Consider the following 26,075-nt stretch of genomic DNA (forward strand, 5'->3'; position numbering starts at 1 on the left):
ATTCTTTCGGTGTCATTAAATCTATCCCAATCTCCTCTGCACTATTTAGGCTGTAGTCTTGTTTTCTAAGCTCTCTCCCCAGTTCCTTACTCCCAGCCTCACGGGTTCAGAAAAGAAGCAGGCATTGTAAAGGTACATCTTTTCCCAGGAGTAATTAGAAACTATGTATAAAGTGAACCTTGGCATTATGTGAACAAAACAGAGTTCTTTAAAATGTACTTGTGTGTTTCATCTACAAAAGATTACTTTTTAATTGGAAACATGAACTCAGATTTTCTCACTACAGGATGCTAAATGTGATCACCATCATTTCATGTGGTGACGGCCAAATGTCTCCATTTTAAGCACATTTTTTCTTTTCTAATTAATATGTAATCTATGAGACAATATGAATATTCTGGTGTCCAAAAATTCTTTCACTCTGTGTTTTGTTTTGTTTTGTTTTATAGTTACACGTGGTCCTTGAATAATGCGTCTGAACCGGATGATTTATATGCAGATTTTTGTCAACATAGTACAGTACTATAAATGTGTTTTCTTTATGATGTTCTTAATAACATTTTATTTTTTCTTACATTATTGTAATAATACAGTATATAATACTTATAATATACAAAATACATTAATTGACTTAGTTATTGGTAAGTCTTCTGGTCAACAATAAGTTATCAGTAAATAGTTAAGTTTGGGGGAGCTAAAAGTTATATGCAGATTTTTGACTATGCAAAGGTCATCACCCCTAACTGCTTCATTGCTCAAAGGTCAAACGTATACTCTTTTAATTATAAAGTAATAGTGTGCTCATGAGGAAGCTTCAAATTTAAAGAACTACGAAAATTCCTTCCTCGCCCCACCCGAGATGCTGTCACATTTCCACAGAAGTCAGCTCTTTTAATTGATTCTTGTGCATCCTTCGGGAAATTTCCAACACATACACATTTATATATTTCTTTTTCTTTTTACCATAAATACAATCATATTATCTATGTTGTCTTGCAACTTTATTTTTTATGCTTTATCCTGGACTTCTTTCCTATTACTACATATAGTAATCTATATAGATTCACATAGATTCATCTCATTCTTTTTAATGGCTATAAAGAATTCTACTTGCCATTATTTATTTAACTTAGTTTAACTAGTTTCCTAAATACACATTATTACAGTTTTCACTTACAGTTTTATGATACCGAACAATGCTATCGTAAATACCATTGCATATAACTTTGTATATTTTATGTGCATAACATTTGGAAGAAGATAAAATTGCCAGAAACGTAACTTCTGGGTCCAGATATATTTAATTTCTTTCCTTTTAATAGGTATTACCAAATTTTCTTTCAAAATTGCATCAACAGCAATGCTGTTCCTCCTTCCTTCTTCCTCATCAATAATGGACATTAGCAAATTCTTTAATCTTTGCCAATATGAGAATTGAAAGAAAAAAAGCAGCTCATTAATATTTCAATTTTTATTTTTGTAAACAAGAAGCATCTTGTCATGAATACATTGGACATTTGAAATCTTTCCTCTATGAGTTGCTTATATAAGGTCTCTGTCCTTTTTTCTATTAGGTATTCCTAATGGATAACAATATTTAATATTTTAAGCTATGTGTTTGAAGAAATGTATAATAAACTTCATTATAATATTCATAAAATATTATTATAGTTGGTAATCTGTACCTAAGAAACCCTCCCTCAAGCAAAGCTATAGTTCCTGAAAGTATATAGTTTCATTATGTTTAGTATACCTTTAACTCCTTGACTTTTAAAATGAGAATACTGTTATAAATGTGCTAGAGAATTTCCTATATTAAAATCTCAATTCTTTGTTAAAAATTCAAATTTCTATGTGCAAGTAGTAGGAAACAATTAAAAATTAAGAAATCAGCATCGTGTTCTTTAGGTAACATCTTAGAACCACTAATTTCATCTGCAGTTTTTTATTTAGTGCTAAACCCAGAAGGCATTTCTAAGAACAAGGAAACGAAAAATCTAAATTAAATCTGCCTAGAGAAAGCACTGTACATCTTTCTTTCACTATTATGTGAGCTAATCTCTTTCTACTTTAAAAATCAATTTTGCCTAGCCCTGGAGTAAACACTCATGTGCTGGAGTGTGATAAGAACTTGCCTGATCAATGTAAAAAGCCGTGCCTGCGCGGATCTCTCGTCGCTGTTTGAGATCAGTTTCAGTGGTGTCCCTTGATAGGGCAATGTATTCAACTTCCCGTTTGGTCAGCTCCTGTAGAGCAGAGAGTGAAATTGTTCCAGAATTAAAACAAATTCTCAACATATTCTTGGGAGCCAGTTATCTGACAATGCCACTGCCCTAGAGATGAGCATTTTAAGTGAAATCATGAGTCTTAGCTTTGAGAAAAATGCAAAACATTGAGCATTAATCAAAACATGTATGTACCTCTCCTCAGAGCTCTACTGCACCAATAGTTGACTACTTGATAATTATGTACTTCCTTAGCAATTATTATTATAATCAGATATTATAAATCTTAATGTCTTCTATAGAATTCTTTTCAAATATCACGAGTAATAACTTGCCAACTTGGTGTTTTTTTGTTTTTTTGTTTTTTTACAAATGATAGCCATTTTAGTAAGTAATGTTCACCTTCTTTTTAAAGGGTGATCTACATTAATTAAGTCCATTAACCAATGTTTACCAACTGTCTGTGATACATTAGATCACACTTTACCGAGTGTGAAAATAAGGTAAATACCAGTAGTCAGGTCAACAGAAGAGAGAAGGAAGACATACATAGATAGCTATGCAGGGGGAGAAAGATGAAGAAGGATGAAAGCAGGAGGAGAGGGAAAAAAAGAATTCTTTCATAGAAAACAAACATTTTTGATTTGAAGGAGAAATCATCCAGAATCCATTTCTTTTAGAATAATTTATCCATCCCTAACGTCATTTTTCCCTGCATGTGACAACCATATACAAACAGGTTTTAACATTAGCCTTGGTTTTATAACATTGAATTAAAAACAATGATGTTCTCCAGTTGAGTAAGGCATACAATATGTTCTTATTAAACAGGGAGAACAAATTAATTTACTGAAGTATAAGGGAAAAAATTGAATGAGCACGCCATTAACGGTAAAAGAGGGTATTTCACGCAACAGAATTTTTTTTCTCTGCCATATAATGTTGATAAAAATATATCATAGTTGTCATTTTGGTTTTATAAAATATGCCTGTTCCCATGCGCTATAAATTTAAGTATGTATGGAAAGTAGAAAACATTTTAAATAGAGAAAACACACGCCATAGTGGTAAAGATGTGTTGATACCAAACAATATTTTTCTAAATAAGAATGAATTGCCTCTGAAAGCACAATTTTGGACTAAAGACACAATTTCTCTTTTTAGCAGATGCCTCCTTCTTGTTTCTTAACATATCATTGGTACCTTCATGTCTATTTCATTGATTGGCTGAATGTGATCACTGAAAAACCCTGTCAAAATTGGTTGACAAAGCGACGCCTCTTATTGTTAAACTGTACCTAGTAACACCCTGAACTGCCACACTGAAGATATAATCCTGGTTCCTCAGGCAAGACAAACGCCAACGTCTCCTCAGATGCTGCTTCCCAGAAATGGTATGAGCAAGTTCAAACAGTACCAGGAGCAGCAGATCGAGGAGGCAGCAGGGGTGTGTTGAGTTTGTTGAGCTATCTATACAACTCCTTCTATATAAATTAAATATAAAGTAAACACAACTATCAAATTATGCCCCCAAATCTCTGCCTGTAAAGACTTCATCTACTCTGGATATTACTTAGCATGGGATCTTATATCTAACAGCAACAGTACCCAGGGCAGAGTTTGCAAGGCAGCTTAGGCTACTGTTTTCTTATGTGTATTTCCACATCCTTAAGCTGCCTTAGCTCTGATTCACAATTTAAAGTTTGTTGCTGTTTTATTTTTTTAAAGATACAGGTTATATTGCATCTTTGAACCCACAAGACACCTATAATGTCCTAGCCCTTCTCATTCCACATTCCTAACAAGCTTCAGAATCTTGCCCAGAAACAAAATCAGAGTGAGATATTATGGTCTTTGAAATGAACCAGGCGGAATGGATTCTCGGTAGCTGACTTTGCATTCTTAGGCAAGCCGCTTTTGCCTTATTTATCAATAAAATGAGGATAATACTACGATGACCCCTTATACCTCACAAGCTCATTCCAGAAGCAAATAAAAGATATGGAAGGTATGGGCTAGAAAGAGTTAAGTTCTGATTTGTCCATTGTATTTTGATCATCCTCACCCTACATGATTTTGGAAGTACCAAAATAAATTCACCACTGAAATAAAAGAGGACATGAAGCATATTTCAAATAGCACAGAAATCAATTCTTCAATATCAAGTAACACAAGGAAGCTTAAAGTAAAGTTCTTCCCCTTCATCCTAAAAAATATCTTCAGACAGAACAACTTCACCTCATGGCAATCTTCCTCCCATCAATACAGCAATGCCTATTAATGCAGGCAAACTGGGGGAAAAGGTCTTATACAATTTTTTCTTATTTGGATTGAGATTTTAATATTTCAACTCACTTCACAACTGTATTCAGAAAACTACAAACATGTAAGAGGATAACAGGTCAGAAAGAAGACTTGAAGTCTAGCTCTATCATTTACTAGCTGGAAAAAAGCTTGAGTGAGTTATTTCATAAACTTGTTTTCTCATCTATGTGAAGGAAAAAACTGTGTAACATATAAGAGATATTTGACAAACTGTAGGCTCTCCTTAAAGACCATATAACAACAAAAAGTCAAGAGAATTATTTGGCTTTTTAAAATGTGGGCCTTAAATACAGAGAACAATCTGAGGGCTGTTGGGGGGATGGGGGAGAAGGGAACATGGGTGATGGACATTGAGGAGGGCACTTGTTGGGATGAGCATTGGGTGTTGTAGGTAAGCAATGCACCATGGGAATCTACCCCAAAACCCAAGAGCACACTTTACACACGGTATGTTAGCCAATTTGACGATAAATTGTATTTTAAAAAAATAAATAAAAATTTAAAAAATTTAAAAAAGAAAAAAGGATATTTCTTGAGTAATATAAATATAAAATATATAATATGAAATTAATATAACATAAAATCATATAATAATGTAATACAACATATTATATAATGTAATATAAAACTAAGTTTTGTTTTGTAACCTCATAGTTGCTGATTCTATCTGCTACTCATTGCCTGAATTTGTATTTCTTTTTTACCAGAAGTTGAGAACTTTCTAGTGACAACAAAATTTTGCTAAAGCTATGAACAATATACATCTGCTTCCCAAATAACTTATTCCACACTCCTTATTAAAGAAAGCATCCTTCAACATTAAAATTTTTTTCAAGTAATGAACAATCTTGATATTTTTGTAAATTCTTAATCTTAATTTATGTTAGAACGCAATCAATCAAAGTTAAGACCCTTAGGAATCCATAAGAATTGATTGCTTACCAGGTACTGCATAGCAATAGAGCGTCGAAGAGGCCCAGGAGGTCCTATGAGAAAGACATCTTGCCCCAAAAGATCCTTCTGCATCATCCATCTTAGATGCTGAATTACAGATTGAGCCAGAGAGTCTGAAACTTCAAGCACGAAAAAACAAGATGAAGTGAAATACAAATCAGACTACTACTTATAAACCTCTAAGCAATCAAGGCGTATAGTGTATTATATTTTAAAAAGTGTGTCTATCTCTCTATATACATGAACAACACACATATTCATCAATACATTGACCTGGTGAATTCTCACACTGCTTTACTGCTTTAAAACCATTGTTACCAATGTTAAAACAGGACAAAGCTTATGATATCACAAAGAATCACATAATATCACACTTGTTATTTATTTACTTTATTTACTCATTTTGAGAAAGAGGGAGTAAGAGAGCATGAGCAGGCGAGTGTCAAACAGAAAGGGAGAGAGAGAGAATCCCAAGCAGGCTCTGCACTGCCAGCATGGAGCCTGATGCAGGACTCAAACCCATGAACTGGGAGATCACTACCTGACTCAAAACCAAGGGTCAGAGGTTTAATTTAATAAGCCACCCAGGTGCCTTTGATATCACATTTAAAAGCTTACAAGAACATTCGAATGGTCACGTTTAAGTGTCACTAAAGAAATACAAGTGATATTCAAGGGTGATATAAGGAATTAGAATCATTATCACAATTCTATAGCCCAATGCTTTTGTTCTAAAAGGGACATGACTAAATCATCCCAGACAATTAATGATTATCACAGTCTTGAAAATTTTAAGAAAACTATATTATAACTTAAGTTGGCAATGGGTTGTGAGATCTCTCAAACTTCACAGTTAGAAGGTTTGAAGACTTACGTGTGCAACTGTTGGGAATAGAAGACTACTTCATTCAATGCCCTTCTAAGTCTACTATTAAATCTGTCAATCTGCTCATCTGCCTAAGCATTTTATAAATGTTTGAATTAACACAATTAATTTGTGTTTGCTCATTTGTAAATCACTCAGTGACCCCGAAAGTGCATTCCTAGGTACATAAGAAAAACTCTCGCCCTTGTACATTGGTAGACATATAGAATAATCATGGAGTGTTATTCAAAACAAACTGAATACAACAAAGAAAAATATAGCTTATTAATTCTTTAAAAAATAAAAATACAACTGGAGACTGGAAGTGGATAAAATACACATGAAGGAATATTACATAACAACAAAAACAGAATGCACTACCACTACTTCTAACAATATTAATTCCTTAAAGGTATAGTATTGAGCGAAAAAATTAAGTCACAGAATAAATCCCATATGATGCTATTTTTGATAACGCTCAGTAAACTAGCAAACTGAATTCATTAGAAATACATACACATGTAATAAAACAGTGCTTGAAAAGCAAAAAATCAAGAGAATGATAAACTGAGAATAATGGACACTTGGGCATGGAATCAGAGATTCTCACAGATAGCTTCAATGATTTTGGTAATATTCTAGTTCCTATACTGGACATGGCTTATAGTGTTTGCTTTATTATTGTGTTGCATTTTACAGATAAACACACACACACACACACACACACACACACACACACACGTATCCTAAAAGTCCTTTACATGTACTGAATATATTCCATACTTTTTACACTTTGTTTAATCACCCAGTGAGGCCATGAAAGAATTCAAACTAAGAACACCTGCCAAGGCTAAAGCTATGCTTCCCCGACCACCTTCAACAGCACATTACAAGGGTAGTATCCCCCTAACCCATCCCCCAAAGCTAACATTTAATCATTGGAAAAAATAAAGATAAATTTCTGATTTTCTTTATCAGGGTGAGACGGTCAAGAACAAGGTTTGGGGCAGCCTGCTTGGTTTATCATGTCACTGGGATCACACCAAAGCATCTTGTAATCTCCCCAAATCAAGTGCCTCTATGTCTAAAAATAAGGAGACTCAACACCTGATCAGAGGTGCTTGGTTTCTCTCCTGTCCTCTATGAATCCTCTACAACATGCATAGGGAGCATATCACCCCCAAGGGGGCAAAATCTGAAGTTAAAGAGGGGTTGAAAAGAATTCTTAGATATGACAAGGGTCTGTTGTCCACTAAAGGGATGCTGTGCATAAAAGATATACGGTATATCTGTGGTACTGACGTTTCATGAGATTGGGGAAAGACAATGGGGAGGGGGGAGGTAAATGTCTTTAGTAGAGCAATAATGAAAAACATATTGAGAAACATTGCTCTGAGACCTAGACCTCTGAGAATCTATCAAGGAATTTCATGATGCAATGGAAGCAATTCACCCGAGATCGGAGATTCAACCTCATTTATAACTATCAAATGTCCACTTAACTATTTCCTTTCCTACTTCAGGCTTAAATCCACCTTTGTGATATATAGTCTACTCTTTCTTATTTCAAGATGAGTCAGTCTGCTTGCTGTTTAAGGATGACACAAGATAAAAGTTAAGTTCTAACTTCTCTATCATAAATTACACAATGTTCCCTATCCTGCAGATCTATTATCTCTTCTTACACTGGTATCAAATACATAATTAAAAACATAAACATTTCTGGGATTTCTTTCTTTATATTTTTACAAATCTTCACTTACTTTGGCCACAGGCCTTCTCTACACTTCAGTGTCACTCCTTTGTATTCAGCTTTGGCAATGTGCCTGACCTTCCATTACCTGGACTTGACTACTTAAAATATGACATTTCCAAAGTTCTAGAAGGTAAAGCCAAGTTGGTCTCTTCAACTTCCTTCCACTGTCTATTATCTATAACTGTTGTAACTATTCATAATTACAGAGTCTCCATTTAGTTCTATATAGCTCCATTCCATTTTGAATGCCTTGACCTTGGAACTGTATACATTTTCAAGGCTTTTTTAAAGTTGAAGGCACCAGTTCCTAATCAAATGTGAGGTCTGCCTCTCCTAAGTTGTCAGTGTCGATAAAGTGCTGAGGTTTCGGAATAATATATATATTTTAGCAAAGTCAAGAAGCATCAATTATGCCTGTATTTACAGAGCAGTTTGTATACCACGTACTTTCTTAAGTAGGAGAGAAAGGCATAGTTATTTAAAGTGGGAATTCTAGGAACTGAGTATAATTGCGAGGATGCTCATAGGTGTTCTTCCACTCGACGTGATCCTAATGTGTTGAGGACCGCTGGCCTAAGGCACATCTGACAATTCTCAGCAATCCCTTCCTTTCCTCTTGCCACTCAGCAGTGGTTCTCAACTAGTGGCAATACCGCCATCACGCTATGCCCGCCAGAGACATTTGGAAATGTCCGGGGTACTTCTGGTTGTTGCAAAGCCTTGGGGGACGAGGGATGACTGGGTGCACTACTGACATTTAGTGATTCTACATATGATGTCCAAGACAGTCCCATCTGCCCAGTATGTTAATGGCACCCTTGTTGAGAAATACTGTGCCTGGGTTGACATGTGTGGGGTTTTTTTTTTTCAGGGTTTCTGTTGCTTGCATGCCACAAATGCATTATTTCTATTTAGTCACAAGTAAGCCCAGAGGAAGAGTTCCCCTTAGTTTCCCCTATTTTCTGAAAGATGACATTGTTAGGGAGGCAACTCAAGAGTGATTTAAGTTCTACCTGTAGACTGAGATGTTAGATGTCAGAATATCTAAGGCTCTCATCATCACATTCCAATTCTACATAATTTTCTTAATATGTATAAGCAGCTTCTGAATCGTGTCGCTGGCCTTGCAGTCAATGCCATATCTTCAAGAACAGTTTTTCCTTTCCCTTATTTTTCTTTACCCAATAAACAGTAATAATAATGGTTATAATTTAGTGCATTCATTTCATGTGCCAGACAAAATACAAATGACTTTTCATACAGGATCTCATGACAACCCTGGGATTTAGCAGACTATACTGTGTACAGACACGGAATCAAGCCAGACTGCTCAAATCCCAACTCTGCTGTTTACCAGCTATGTAAACTTAATCAGCTATTTAAACTCTCTGTGTTCAGGTTCTCCATCTGTATAACAGATATAATAAATGTACCTACTTATAAGGTTATTATGAGGATTAAGTTAGGCACTTAGAACAGTGACTGGTAATAGTTAAGTGTCATATAAGCACTTCATTAAATATTCATTCCCTATGTTTTTCAAATAAGAAAATCAAAGTTCTTGAGGTGCAGTCTTGAGTTGGTATGTGCATAAACCAAGACTTAGATCTCAGTGTTTGAGTTCAAAGTTTGCACTATAGCCGTTATGTCCTATTGCCCCTCCAAAATCTTTTTAACAGGCTCTACCTTCAGATCCAAGAATTTCCCTACAAGTGTGTGCCTCATGGGGGCTCCATTGAACTTAATGGAGTTGCTTTTCTGGCCATCAATTTTATTTCTTGGTTTTTGAGGATGTCAACGATACCATGTTTTTCTCCTTTTATTGAAATTTCTAATTCATTTTATTTTATATTATGTTATGAGAGGGCTGTTTCTCTAAAAAACCTCCCATTTCCACTTGCTCATATTTTAGGATAGTATATTTTGTCAAAGAAAATATTTAATTTGTCAAAAAATTACATTAAACTACTGAGAGAACGCATTATGTAGTGCCGTGTGGTGTCTGTGGTGTATTTTACATTAATGCTTGAAACTAGCTGTATTTTTAGGATGGCCTCAAGAAAACATGAGTCATACTTAAAAGCATTCTAGAAATAGAAACAAGATGTAAGACTGTACATTACGAACATCTGCAAAACAAACTGCCAAACTGCCACGCATAACCTAATATAAACACAGCCCTGTGCGCAAGAGAAATCCCTGACTTCATTGTTTTCAGGCACAAGATGCTACCTTCCAGGAGTCCACATAATGATAAACTGATGTCCAAATAATACCGGAGAGCTTGATCCTATAGTCTAACATTTCCTTCTCTATGTAAAAATCAAACATCTGGTTCATGTTGGGCTACATTCCTTATTCAATCCCTAGCCGATACTTGTTTTAAAAAAAATGTGTACTATTTTTGCCCGGGCGTATTCAAGGACTTTAAAATAAGTCTATCAAAGTAATCCAAATTATAATTTTCTCCCTCCACAGACTTCAATTTGTCATATATATAAAGATTAAAATTAACATTTCAGAAAATTATGCTAAGTTCTCATCCCATTATAATAAATCCTTTAAAACTAATGGTGTTTCCTAAGCATCCGAAGAGGAAACATAATATAATGGAGGAAAAAAAAACAAAACAAAACAAAAAAGCCTTTGAAGCCAAACAGATCTAGTTGTGATTTCTCATCCTGTCCTTTATCAGTGTCCTTGGACAAGAATTCTGAATCTTCCGGGCTTTTCTTATTTTCAAAATAAAGGTAATAATACTTAACAAGAACGGCTAGTATGAGGATTACAGGTAAAGCACCATGTCAAACCCCTCAGCCAGTGAGAACCGCGAATGGAAGGATATTGAAGACTTATCCTCGCCTGCAAAGTCCTCTACCTGGTGTGTGTCCTAGATAGCAGGCTGTATGTACAGTGTGGACTCGGTGGTAATGAATGGGCTTCCGAGTTTATACTCAAACTACCTTCTGGGCCTACATACAGCCCACCCCGAAGAGATAAAGGAGAATGAACCCGATATTTACCATATCCCTGACTAGTAGAGCTTATGTCAGGTACCTTCTCATGGCATTTCATCTTATTCACCATAGTCGTCCTACAAAATAGTTCAGAAAGAATCTCAACACAGGCCTGCCACACTCCCCTGCATTCACTCCTGCTACCTCATCACAATGAGAGATTTCAAAAGAATCGCAACGAATCTCACTGCAAGTACATGCTCATTTACTAAACTGTCACCTATCTATCATACATCATTCTGTACTTGGATATAATGGACAAGGGAGAAAACATGAGAGGAGGGGACACAATACAGTTATGTTTAGAACTTAAGTCCTCGTTATTTACCACACAGGCTAACTGAACTAAGAAATTACATCATTCACACAGCTACATTTATTAAGGATCTACTATATATGCTTAGCACCAAGAACAGCAAAATGAATACAAAAGGTCCTCTGAATGTGTCAAAGGAAACCACTGCATACATAGAGAGCCTCAGTTTACATAAAGCCACTCATCTATAATGTAGACTGAGGAGTCTGATCCAATACAGCTGTAATCAAAATTAAATGAGAAGTACAATATTGGCCAGCACAGTACTCAGCATAGAGAAGTTACTCAGTTTTTCTTAAAACTAGAAAAACACATCAATATACATTAAATACATTAAAGCATATCCATACACAATGATTGTCAAGTTGTTTACTTTTTGTGTTGAGATGTTAGAATATATATGCATGTGTTTCTTGTACTTGCATAGAAAAATACAGGAAAGATACCCCTAAAACTAATAACATGGCAAGTAATGTAGATGAAAATAGGAGTGAAACTGAGATTCCTCAATGTGCAGTTTTTTATATTATTTTGACTTCTGAACCATATAAATGTATTATTTCCACACACAAAAAGCTAAGTTACTTTTTTAAAGTCAAGTTTTAGAAAATACTTGACACAAGAAAATTTATATCATATATAGTTTTTGTGGAAGTGGTCACAAAATAGCAACAAAGAATATTTTCTTAAATGATGTATGCAAATAGTCATTTTTTAAATGTTTTATTTTTGAGAGCGGGGGGGAAGGGGCAGAGAGAGAGGGGAATAGATGATTTGAAACAGGCTCTGTGATGATAGCAGAAAGCCGATGACGGGCTCAAACCCACAACCTGTGAGATCATGACCTGAGCTAAAGCCTGATGCTTAACTATCTGAGCCACCCAGGTACCCCACAAAATACTGTCATTTTTATTTTTATTTTGAAGTTTATTATATTTTTTTTTATTTTTTTTATTTTTTTAATTTTTTTTTTTCAACGTTTTTTATTTTATTTTTGGGACAGAGAGAGACAGAGCATGAACGGGGGAGGGGCAGAGAGAGAGGGAGACACAGAATTGGAAGCAGGCTCCAGGCTCCGAGCCATCAGCCCAGAGCCTGACGCGGGGCTCGAACTCACGGACCGCGAGATCGTGACCTGGCTGAAGTCGGACGCTTAACCGACTGCGCCACCCAGGCGCCCCGAAGTTTATTATATTTTTGAGAGACAGAGTGAGAGAGAGCAGAGGAAGGGCAGAGAGAAAGAGACAGAGAATCGATCCCAAGTAGGCTTCATGCTCTCAGCACAGAGCCCAACACAGGGCTTGAACTCATGAACTGTGAGATCATGACCTGAGCCAAAACCAAGTCATTGGCTTAACCAATTGAGCCCAAGGCACTCCAAAATATAGTCATTTTAAAAAATACTGGGTACATTTATAAGATTCGACTCATAAAATTATGTTCTCTGACCAAAATTAAATTAAATTGGAAATTAATAATAAAAAGATCTTTGGGAAAATCTCCAAATATTTAGAAACTAAACAGCACACTTGTAAATAGCGCATGGGTCAAAGAAGAAATCCAAAGGGAAATTGCCAAGAATTTTGAGCTGAACAAATGTGAAACCACAATGTATCAAAATTTATGGCATACCACTAAAGCAGTACTTAGGGGAAATTTTATAGTACTAAATACCTGTATTGAGAAAAAGGAAGGATTGGGGAGCCTGGGTGGCTCAGTCAGTTAAGCGTCTGACTTTCATGATCTCATGGTCCATGGGTTTGAGCCAGGCTCTGTGCTGACAGCTCTGAGCCTGGATCCTGCTTCAGAGTCTGTGTTTCTCTCTCTCTCTGCCCCTCCCTTACGTTCTCTCTCTATCAAAAATAAACATTAAAAAAAATAGAAAAAGGAGGACTTCAAGTTAATGGCCTCAGCTTCTGCCTTAAGATACTAGAAAAAGAAGAGCAAGTGAAACCCCAAGAAATGAAATTCTACTGATCAGAACTTAAATCAATGAAATAGAAAACAAAATAATTTTTAAACTTTTTTTAAGGTTTTATTATCCATATTTGAAATAGAGGGAGACAGAGCATGAGCAAGGGAGGGGCAGAGAGAGAGAGAGAGAGAGAGAGAGAGAGAGAGAAAGACAGAATCTGAAGCAAGCTCCAGGTTCTGAGTTGTCCGCACAGAGCCTGATACAGGGCTCGAACCATGGACCGTGGGATCATGACCTGAGCCAAAGTTGGACGCTTAACTGACTGAGCCACCCAGGTGCCCCAAAACAAAATAATTTTTAGAAAATCAGTGAAACCGAAAGAAAGTTCTTTGACAAAAATCAATAAAATTGACCAATCAGGAAAGACTAATCAGGAAAAAGAGAAGATACAAATTTCCAAAATCAGGAATATGAGATTGGGGTTGACAAGAAGTACAGATACTGCAGATATTAAAAGGAGAATTAGTGAATATTGTGAAAAAGTTTATGCCAATACATTCCAAGACTTAGATGAAATGGACAAATTCCTTGAAAGACAAATTCCTTTAAAAAGTCAGCTTTTTTTTAGCTAACATAAGAAAAGGTAACCCCAATAACCATATCTAATGAAGAAACTGAATTAGTGAATAACCTTCCCACAAAGAAAACCCCAAGTCAAGACAGCTTCAAGGTGAAGCCTACCAAACATTTAAGGAAAAATGCCAATTTTATACAAACTCAGTCAGAAAACGGAAAGAAGTAAATACTTCCCAATTCATTCTATAAGACCATCATTGCCCGAATACCAAAATTTGACAAAGATATCACAAGGAAGGTGTTATGGACTGGATGTTCGTGCTCCTCCAGAATTCCCATGTTTAAGTCCTAACTCCCAATATGATCAGTAGTATTAGGCGGGGCCTTTGGGAGGTGATTGGAAGCCCTCATAATGGGATTAATACCCTTATAAGAAAAGACACAGAAGCTTTCTCTGTCTCTCCAGCTTTTGGCCATGTGTGGATACAAGAGGTCAGCAGTTCACAACCAAGGAGAGGGCCTTGCCAGAACCCTACCATACTGGTGCCCTGATTCCAGACTTCCAGCCTCCATAACTATGGGAAATAAATTTCAGGTTTTTTTATAAGCCACCCAAACTATGATGCTTTGTTAGAGCAGCTGGATCTAAGATGAAAAGAAAGCTGCAGATCAATTTCCTTCAGAAATACAGATGCAAAAATTCCAAACAAAATTTTCTTAAACTAAAACCAATAATATGTAAAACCAACAACACAATACAACCAAGTGGGATTTACTTCAGTAGTGCAAAGTTAGCTTAACACTTAAAAATCGATCAAATATAATTCATCATATTAACAAACTAAAAAAGAAAAACCACATTATCACATCCAAGAACACAGAAAAAACATTTGACAAAATAGAATATAGCTTTCTAATTAAAATCATCTCTAAGCAAAGCACAAATGGGAGTAAACTTCCTCATCTTGATACACAACGAATATGAAACACCTATGCCTATCATACGTCAGAGTAAAAGGCTCAATGCTTTCTCCCAAGATCAGAAATAAGACAATAATATTCCTTCCTCTGACCACTTCTATTCAACATTTACTGGAGGTACCAACAAATACAGTAAGGCCAAAACAAAAACAAAAAACAAAAAACAAAAAACCACACCTTCCAGATTAGTAAGAAGTAGCATTTCCTTTATTTATATATAACAGAATTGTTTATACGGAAACTGTGATGAAATCTACCAAAACAAGTTCCAGAACAAGTGAGTTTAGCAAGGTGCCAAGATACAAGATCAATATACAAAATCAATTGTACTTCTATGTTGAAATTAAAAAACAATACCACTTACGATAACATTAAAAAATAAATACTTGAATGATGACTCTGACAAAATATATGCTAGACCTGTACACTGAAAACAACAAAACACTGCTGAAAGAAATTAAAGAAGATCTAAATAATGGAGAGATACACCTTTATGGATTGGAAAGCTCAATATTATTAAGATATCAAGTGTCTCCAAAATGATAATAGATTCAATGCATTCCCAATCCCAACAGTTCTTTTTTGTGGAAACTGACAAGCTTATTCTAAAATCATATAGATGCAGAGGACCTAGAATAGCCAACATCTTTGTAAAAAAGCAAAGATGGAAGACGAACGTTACCTGATCTGAAGACTTATTGTAACACCATATTAATCAAGATAGTGAGACTTTGGTGTCAAGACACACTAAGAGATCAATGGAACAGTTTAGAAACGGATTCACAATATATATGGACAACTGATTTTGAACAAAGGTACAAAGGCAATTCAGTGGGACAATGATAGTCTTTTAAGCAACCGGTGCTGAAACAATTAGATATCTATATGCAAAAAATGAACTTTGATCCATACTTATATAAAATGACCTTTGACTCATACCATATATAATAAATTAACTTAAAATAGATAATAGACCAAAATGTAAATTATGTATACAACTGTGAAGACATTTAGGGGAAAAAAAAAAAAAGAAGAAAATCTTTATGATCTTTGGTTAGACAAAGATTTCTTAGGTATGATACCAAAACCCCAATACATAAAGGTAAAAACTGATAAATTGGACTTCACTAAAATTTAAAACACCTGCTCTTCAAAAGATACAATTAAAAAAAAATCAAAAGACAAGTCACTGAAAGAAAATACTTGTACATCTTATATCTGATAAATTTCTTTTACCCAGAATGTATGAAGAAATCTCAAATCTCAAAAGAACACAAACATCCCAATAAAAAAGTGGGCAAAAGATTTAAACAGACACTTCACCAAAGATATACAGATGGCAAGTAAGCACATAAATAAGTGTTCAACATCTCTAGTCACTAGGAAATGCAAATTAAAATCACTATGAGATACCATTACACACCTATCAGAATGGCTGAAATTAAAAAGACTGACCATACCAAGAGCTAGCAAGAATGTGGAAGAACTGGAAATCTCACACATCGCTGGCAGAAATAGAAAATGACACAACTACTTTGGAAAACAGAATGGTAGTTTCTTGAAAAGTTAAACATCTTCTGTGTGATACAGCCATTCTACTCCTAGGTATTTACACAAGAAAAAAAGAAAGTACTATGGCCATATAAAGACTTATACATGAATGCTCAGTGCAGCTTTGTTTCAAGAGCTTCAAAATAATAACACTGATGTCCATCAACAGATGAATGAATGAACAAACTGCAATTATTTCCATACAATGAAATACTAAGCAGCAATAAAAAGTTATAAACTATTGACACACGCAACATGAATCTCAAAATAATGATGCGAAGTGATGGAAATTAGACAAAAATTGAGTATATATTACAGAATTCTATTTATATAAAATTCTAGGAAATCTGAATATATCTACAAAGCAGATGAGCCATTCCCAGAAAAAGGAGGAACCAGGGGATATTCTAAAGAGGCACAGGTACACTTTGGGGGGTGATGAATTTATTTGATCAATATTTTGACTACGGTGATGTCTCATGGTTACATACTTATGTCAAAACTTGTGAAACTGTACATTTAACTATGTGAAATTTATTGTATGGAAATTATACTTACTAATATTATTTTTAAAAGACTAGAATAACACATTGAAATGTCAACAATGTTCTTATAAATGATTTCAGTTTTATCCTTTCGTTTCTCAGTATCCCAGGTTCTCTGTATTGATGATGTTTTATTTTTGTAATAGGAACAAAAAATTATATTTCTTTTGAAAAACCACATTGCAAAGTAATAACAGCCAAATGGGAAGCAGAGAATAACTGTGATACACAGGATAAGTTGTAATATGATACATAACATATATTAGAATATTTTGACTAATCAATACATCACAATTTAACCCCAAAATTCAATTTGCAACTCAGCTTCTTATAAAGTTCTTATCGATAAGACACTGTTACACTGTGATAACTCACTGAAGACATCTTTGTTGGTCTTAGTGTAGCTAGTCATATTCATCACAAGACCTACAACAACCAAAAACATAAAATGAAACCAAAGGAATAACCTTTAGTTATAAACACATCTCAGAAGATCCAAGAATTTCTAGGTCCTGTCAAATGAGTCCAAGTTATTTAAGCATACAGCATGAACTTTTTATTTTTATGAGTCAGGTTACAGAAAAAGCAGTTATAATAGATGTATTCCTTAATCAGGTTTCACTTTAAACATGAGGGTTTTATTAACTATTTTTAAAATTACAATCCAATATATGCTTACTATAACAAAGAAAAAAAAATCCAAAAATGTAAAAAGAAAAATTATCTCTCTTGATCCCTATCATTCCTGGCCTTACTCCTAACCCAATGCCCCCCCCCCCCCCCATAAAACTCAAAATTAAGAACCTGGAGTATAGCCTTCCACACTTTTCTCTGTATACAGAAAGACATGCAATACACCTGCAAAAGGTGTTTAAGTTGTTTAAAAAAAAAATAGTATCATACTTTACATACTACTCTGCAATCTACAATTTTTGCTTAATAATATGGTATAGACATCTCAAGGTCCACAGATATAAATATATTCTTTTTTAACAGCTGCAGAAGATTCCATAATATGGGTAAGCAATAATTTATTCAACCATTCTCTACTGATATACTCATTGCCTCTAGTTTTGGTCACTATCAATAACACCAAAATGCTGGAATATATATTATGTACAAATATCTTTTATATACTGACTTTTTTCTTTAATGAATACAACCTGAAAAAGAAACTGCTACATCCAAAGGTATATAATATTTTTAATTGTAATAGCTACCACAGTATTACTTTCCAAAGAAGCCATATGAACTCAGACTTCTACCAACAACGAACGACAACACTGTTTCCCTGCAACCTTGTAGTTACTTGACATTATAATACTTCTGAATTTTGGCCCAGGTGATGCATAGAATTGATATTGCATAATTTACATCTCTCTAACTATTAAGCAGGGTTAGAACATATGTTCATATACTTATTGGTCCTTTGGATTTCCTCTCCTGTGCCATGCTTATTTAAATCCTTTGCCTATTTTCCACTGGATGATATGGTGTTTCTCATCAATTTGTAAGATATATTTGTCTATTGAGGGTATTAATCCTCTATCACATGTGTTAGATATCCACTAAAATGTGAGTTTTAAGCTAGGGGTTTACTACTTGAATTCATTTTTTCATTCAAATAATGTCATAAGTGACGGTTAAAGTATTACCACATACACCTGAAGAAGACTATTTATATATTACACAGTTCAAAAATTGTACATCTGCAATGAAAGTTGCAGAAAGCAACAACAGTCATTAAACAGAAAATAAAAAGCAACAAAATGCATCAAGAAATGTTATCTTCAGTGTGGTGCCCAAGACAAAGAAGATTAAAGAAAATTTAGGCACTGAATAAAGATTTCTGTAGACAAGCTGGAGAAGACTTCAGGTCATATTACAGAGCCTGAAAAGTTGATGGGACACTCCCCTTTGAAGGCTCTATTTTATATAAAGAAATCTCAAATTAAATCCTTTTCTCCAAGTAAATTTTCATGTAATGAGTGGCAATTACTGTGCTATTGAAAATAGGGTAAATCTTAAGGACTGGAGGCTCTGCTCTCTAAGTTCTGTATAATAAGTTTCTGTTCTGTAAGGGAACCTTAGTTAACACCTTCCTGGAGGCCTTATGTGTAAGCTTTGCCAGTCATTCATTAAAACTGACAAGTGCCACAATGATTGTTCCACATTATCTACAGACACAAAAATGGCATAGATTCTCCATGCTATTCTGTCATTTACATGCTGATGAATTTCTCAAACCTCTTAAAATTATTTACAAATGTCCCCCCTCCCCCATAAAACCTTTCACACTGTTGACTTTATGCCAAAAACCATCATTTTAAGAGTACAATGTTGTAATTCTTGCAGAAAACCTTTGTGGGTGCTAATTGCTTGGATAAAAGTTCAGTGTGTCCAGTAAACCTTAAATGACCTCACATATAATTGGTCCGCTGACTGCAGCAAGAAGATTATGTAAGGAAGCAGAAATACAACTCTGAAGTCGACTTTGAAGGCATCTATTGAAAACCCGCCGCCCTGGAGCGTCACCTCTTAAGGCAAACACTAAAAGAAATACCAGCTTGACTCAATATAGTTTAACTTCAAGAACAAAAACATGAAGGAACCCCTTTTCAACAGCTGACAATTTCATCTAAGCCTTGAGATTCACTTTTCAGACAAAAAAAGCAAAAATCTTCAATTATCCACTTCAGCACTTGCAGGGAAGAGACTAGAGACTAAGATGATAAGTGGGAGTTATAATGGTCAAGGCAGGAGGTGACAAGACCTAGATAATAAAACTGAAGAACAGTACAACTCCTTTGTCTGCTTTGTGCCAGGCACTGGACTGGGCTAGATGCTGCAGCTAGAAAGACACCCTGCTGTGCCCAACACTGTGAAGACAGAAATAGTTCAATGAGAAGCAGACAACAGACTACAAAATATATTTGTCAGCTCAATCAGATGGCCAAGGAATTAAGAAATTTTGCTTTCGTAAGTAATGCTGTTTTCACGTAGTTTTAAACCGAATTTTAGGGGCGCCTGGGTGGCTCAGTTGGTTGAGGGTCTGACTTCGGCTCAGGTCATGATCTCCGGGTTCCTGAGTTCGACCCCCACATTGGGCTCACTGCTATCAGCACAGAGCCTGCTCGGATCTTACGTCCCCCTCCTTCTCTACCCCTTCCCCACTCACACTCTCTCAAAAATGAATAAACATTTTAAATAAATACATAAATTGAATTTTAGATTTCCACTTAAGAATATTCTCAGTCTATTGCATCTCTGCCAGCTAACAGGATTTCTACTACTTCTATCAAATAGATGTTATATATGAATATCAGGGTTCGTGGTCCAACATTGTGATTTTTATTTCTTCACTACTAAAAGACAACAGTTGATTTTCAGTGCTCTGAATAACTCTGAAAAAGAAATAAAATATGACTGCCATGTCTCAGTGATTTCAATTTTTTCAATATTTTTCACACTCTTAAATTCCAAAAGAATTATCTAACATACCATTCTTCTTTTCATTACAGGACTTCCTCTAAAGAAAAGTAGCCAGAGATACTGTGGCAAACTATAAAAGGAAAACCAAACGGAAGTCAGGGAATCTGGGCTTTGCTACTAATTAATTAGTCTTCTGACCTCTTTCTTGTGGTCCTATTTTCCTGGTTATGAAATGAGTTTTAGAGAGGATAATAATAGCTAAAGTTCCTTTCCTTAACAAAGTATTGAATACCCAAACACGAAGAGCTGAATTGAAGCATAAATATGGATAGGAAAGTAAGAGGGTATCAAACTTCAACAAAATACTGTTTTGAAAATATTTTAAAATATTATTTATTTATTTACTTATTGATTTTTATTTAAATCCAAGTTAGTTAACATATAGTATAATATTGATTTCAGGAATAAAACTTAGTGATTCATCACTTACAGATAACACCCAGTGCTCATCACAAGTACCCTCCTTAATGCCCATCACCCATTTAGCCCACCCCCCCACCTCCCCTCCAACAATCCTCAGTTTGTTCTCTGTATTTAAGAGGAACTTAAATTTATCTCCCTTTCTGTTTTCACTTATTTTTCCTTCCCTTCCCCTATGTTCATCTGTTTTGTCAAAATATTTTAAAATATTTTTTTAAGTTTATTTATTTATTTTGAGAAAGAGAGAGAGAGTGTGTGTGTGTGTGAGAGAGAGAGAGAGAGAGAGCAGGGGAGGGGCAGAGACAGAGGGAAAGAGAGAGGATCCCAAGCAGGTTCTGCACTATCAGCGTGGAGCCTGATACAGGGCGTAAACTCACAAGCCGCAAGTTCATGACCTGAACCAAAATCAAGAGTAAGATGCTTCACTAACTGAGTCACCCAGGTGCCCCAAAATATTTTAAAAAGTAACTCCAAAAGAGGGGCACCTGGGTGGCTCAGTCGGTTAAGCGACCAACTTTGGCTTGGGTCAGGATCTCACACTTTGTGGATTGGAGCCCCGTGTCGGGCTCTGTGCTGACAGCTCAGAGCCTGGAGCCTGCTTCCAATTCTGTGTCTCCCTCTCTCTGCACCTGCCCTGCTTGTGCTCTGTCTCTCTCTGACTCTCAAAAAATAAATGTTAAAAAAATATATAAATAAAAATAAAAATAAAAAGTAACTCCAAAAGAGGTAAAAAAAACCTATCAACGTTCTCTCATAGCCAAAAACCCATAATCTCTAATCAGTCATGTAATAGCAAGAGTGAAGTCAAAGAATTATAAGTTTCCCATCTTGGAAATAGTCTGAGAGAGGGAGAAATATTTTAAAGAATATGATATTTGAACCTAATATAGTAAGTAGATGCACAAAAACATGTTTCATTAATAAATAAATATATCTAACCTAATAAATATGTAGCAACATGTAATGCTTATGTGGGTATGTAAGATTTGGGTTGACTTATTAGCTCAGCCATTTTTCCTACTTCAAGTTAAACAAACTCCAAATAGTCTTTTCCTTACATCTGGGTACCGTTGCTCATACAAAAGACTAGTAGAGACAACGTTAGTATTTCCTAGTGGGTAAAACGTGCTACTGTCATTTTGATATACAAACAATAATATATCTAAGGATTCTTGTATTATGAATATGGTGGGAACAATGATGAATGGATAGCAAGCACAGAAAATGAAAGTTGGAGCCTATACACCATCCAGCAGTTTTCAATATAAATTCTCTTCTGATAAATTTCAAAGGGAAAGCTACTAATAACTAAACACAAAAGAAATGAAAAATTTTGACTACATAAGAGATGTATGAAAACAGCAATAAAAATCATAAGTATATAAAGCCATAAAATGTTGAGGGTTTTTCTTTGTTTGCTTTTCTGGGGTTTTTGGTGGCAATTTATAGTTTTGCTATATTTAAAAACAGATATCGTTTATACCTGGAACTTGATTTGAGCCAGCCACTGCTGTATTGCCCCCTAGTCATTTGCAAAATATGAAAATACATTCATTCAAAGCATGTAAGTCTTAAAATTGATATTATTACTGAGATCCCTTGAATCCTTAAAGCTAGTATAGTCTTATTATACATTCTCTTACTTAATAAGATCCCCCAAATAACTTAGCATTTGGGCTTCAATAAAATATTTTAGCAGACCCCCAATAGGAGGGAGACTATGGCATCTTAGTTTAAGTTAAAAGAAGAGAAGGATAGTGCTATCCCCTGCTGAGAGCTGTCAGGCAATGACGATGCTTCCTGTCTAGGTGAGACTTGAAAGGCCAACATTCTTTCCACACTGTAAACACATGAAGTGTTTGCCTTTAAAAGAATATTGAAGCTTTTTTGAAGAGCCTACCACCACCACGTGTGATTCTGGAAACAACCTCAGTAGGAGCAAATTCAAAATCAAATCTAGAGAAGATGCATTCCAGATTCATTTTTTTTAAGGGTAAGACTATAAATGACAATGAAAATATTTTTAGCATATCTCTTAAGCAGAATCATAGCAGCCTTTAGTAATAACCATACACAACTGTGTTACAGACATGGGATAATGGGGAAATGAGAAAGAACAGAATCAGGAGACTGAGGAAATGGTTGTGTCAGGGACTCATATAGTTATTGAGCACCATGTGCCAGGCACGATGCCATGCATGTCACATAAGCTATTTCATTCAATCCTTACAGTATACCCATAAGGTTGAAATGATCGTTCCCATAATGTCAAGGAAATCTGGAGCAGTTAAATGACTACAGAAATTCACACATCTAAAAAAAAAAAAAAAAAACATAAAGAAAGAAAAGAAAAAGAAGGGAAGAAATTCTTATCTAGGAAACAGTACACACAAAATTTTAAACCTAATCCTCCCCCTCTCAAATAGATGTTTCCATATAGAACCCAAACTATGTATCAGTCTTCCTATCATCTATCAAGAGTGGATATTATTCCTCACTTTAAAAGTTAATTGTAAAAGTTAGCTACATTCATAATAAGATAAGATCCAGGAATCAGGGGGAAAAAAATGAGCGTTTTCTTCAATTATCACATACCAGTATCATGTAAGGTGTTTTAAATCTATTTTGTTAATTTTTCTCTGGGTAAACATAACAACTTGTTCAAGATTTAAGTCCCTAGTCCTACCCCCAGAAAACCTATCAAGTATAATAATATGATTAGGTATAATCATTAAATAATAAATATTAAAAATAAATGTTCCTGACTCCCACTTCTAGTTAGGATGAAGAGAATTGCAACAGAATTTTACTTTCAACCTAACAACCAGAACAAGGCAGTAGATCTGTAAAACTCACAGTTTCTTTTTTTTTTTTTAATAATTTTTTATGTGTATTTATTTTTGAGAGAGACTGCATGCAAGAGAGGCATAGAGAGAGGGGGGGACAGAGGACCCGAGGAAGATGCTGTGCTGACAGCAGAGAGCATGACTCAGGGCTTGAACTCATGAACAACGAGATCACAACCTGAGCCAAAGTTGGATGCTTAACCGACAGAGCCACCCTGGGGGCCCACCAAATCACAGTTTCTTAAAACCCATCATACAGCTAAGAATACAAAGAAACCTGAATGAACCAAATTCTAGAAAGTAATGAGTACTTTCAAGAAGAGAAGAGACCCAGAGCTAATTTTCCCCCTAGTAGACTGGCAGGAGAAGGAAGAATCTGCCATAGGTGTATCAGGATAAGCAAGCTGAACTTTAAAACTGAATTTTAAAACTTACAATGGCCTCACACGAGCTGACACGATGAACTAGTCTACTGAGAAGCCTTAGCCACAAAGAGAGTCTACACCTACCCACCAACTCTTTCCCATTGGCCCTCACTGAGTACACAGGAGTGCACACTAAAAACCAGGCGCAGGGCAAGAACTGAGAGGATTCTTCCTGAAGCATGCTGGACCTTTTCTTAGTGCAAGGCAACAACCCATTGAAGGCTGGGAGTGGGACAGAAGCAACAGAAATCCCTCCAAGGCACTTCATGGCCTTATACGGTATTAGGGAGCAGTCACACTCAAGGCATTAGGGCAGAAGAGCTGAGATAAATCCTGTTGGGGCACTCCTGGCCTTCACTGACATGTCCTCTGGAGGCTGGAGGCAGGGCAACGGGATAAAGGAGATCTGGGTTGGAGAAAGCAGAATACAGGACTAAATGACTAAACTCCCCAGCAATCCAAAGATGCAGCTATAAAGCTAAGAGAGATTAGCCATGGCTGGTAGAGCTAGAGATTCAGCTATAAACCATAAAGAAAGCTCTGGAATCTCACCAGAATTCACATCCTGAACATTGCTATAAAGAAAGTCCTGATGTCTTTCTCAAAACCTTTAAAGGTAGAGATAAATGGAATGCAACTAAGCTAAAACAAAGGCCAGTCCCAAGTCAAGCACATATTAGACCAACTCACCTCACACTCCCTCCTCCCATGCTCCCACCCCCACCTCCACCACACCTCCAACTCCCTACATGGGGCTTAGCAGATGCAGAGACATGCCCTTTTCTGGGGTAAATATCATTTACTTCAATCTCTACTGTTCCTTTATACACAATATCTGGCATACAATAAAATATTATGAGACAGAGAAGAAAATGTGATCCGTGGTCAAAAATCAATAAAAACAGTTCTAAAAATAGTCTAGGTGCCAGAATTATTAGACCCTAAAAAATATGTTAAAATACTTGTGGAAAAGGAGGAAAACATGAATATATTCCAGCATAAGAGATGGAAAATATAAAGAAAAGCTAAATGGACATAGAAATGAAAAATGTATTAACAGAAATGAATGAATCATCAAAAGGGACTAACACAAGATCATACAAAGCTGAAAAGAAAATCAATTAACTTAATTATGGCCAAGAATTTTCCAAAATTGATTAAAGTTATTAACCCAGAGATTCAAGGAGCTCAGAAAAACACAAAGAAGTTAAATTCAAAGAACACCACAGCTAAGTACATCAAAGCCAAATTTTTGGTTAAAAAAATTTAAACGCAGATAGAGAAAAAGGACAAATTGCAAATAGGAGCCCAACAAAAATGACAGCTGGTGTTTTGTTGGAAACAACAGAAACCAGAAGATATAAAAAACAAAACAAAACAAAAACCTGGCATTCTGTATCCAGAAAAAAAAAAAAATCCTTTGAAAATGAAAGTAAAATAAACACATTTTAAGATAGACTATAGAGATACAGGGCACCTGGCTGGCTCAGTCAGTAGAGCAGAGTAGACTCTTGATCTCAGGTCATGAGTTTTTGAGCCCCATATTGGGTATGGAGCTTACATTAAAAAAAAAACATAAAAATAAAAAAAAAAGATAGACAACAGAGGAGAGAATTCATATCACAAATCTACTAAAAGAAGTGGTAAAGAAACTCTTCTGGCTGAAGGGAAATGCCTTCAGAGAGATGTCTGAATCTGCAAAACGAAATGAAAAGAAGCATAAAGCATCAAAATATGAATAAATATTAAAAACTTTAAAAACCATCTCCATTTTACATATATATATTCAATTTCTTTAAAATTCCATTGATTGCCTAAAGTAAAAAAATAATAATATCATAGTGTTTTAGCATATTTAATTTTAAC

At 35.4% G+C, this 26,075-nt stretch overlaps 1 protein-coding gene across 2 annotated transcripts in view; it reads right to left on the bottom strand.

The window, feature by feature from the left end:
* Positions 1-26,075, bottom strand: part of VWA8 (von Willebrand factor A domain containing 8) — a 365,498-nt gene that overhangs the window by 313,267 nt on the left and 26,156 nt on the right. For both annotated transcript variants that reach the window (XR_009611412.3, XM_060637082.3), the window contains exons 3-4: positions 5,493-5,623; positions 2,136-2,246 (exon numbers count right to left, since the gene is read on the bottom strand). Coding sequence is in view for 1 of the 2 variants with exons in the window: in XM_060637082.3 (XP_060493065.3) it covers positions 2,136-2,246; positions 5,493-5,623 (242 nt within the window). In the remaining variant the exon portion in view is untranslated. The remainder of the gene's footprint in view (positions 1-2,135; positions 2,247-5,492; positions 5,624-26,075) is intronic.

Source organism: Panthera onca, chromosome A1 (assembly GCF_046562875.1).
Source record: "Panthera onca isolate mPanOnc1 chromosome A1, mPanOnc1 haplotype 2, whole genome shotgun sequence".
In the NCBI taxonomy this organism is placed as follows: domain Eukaryota; kingdom Metazoa; phylum Chordata; class Mammalia; order Carnivora; family Felidae; genus Panthera; species Panthera onca.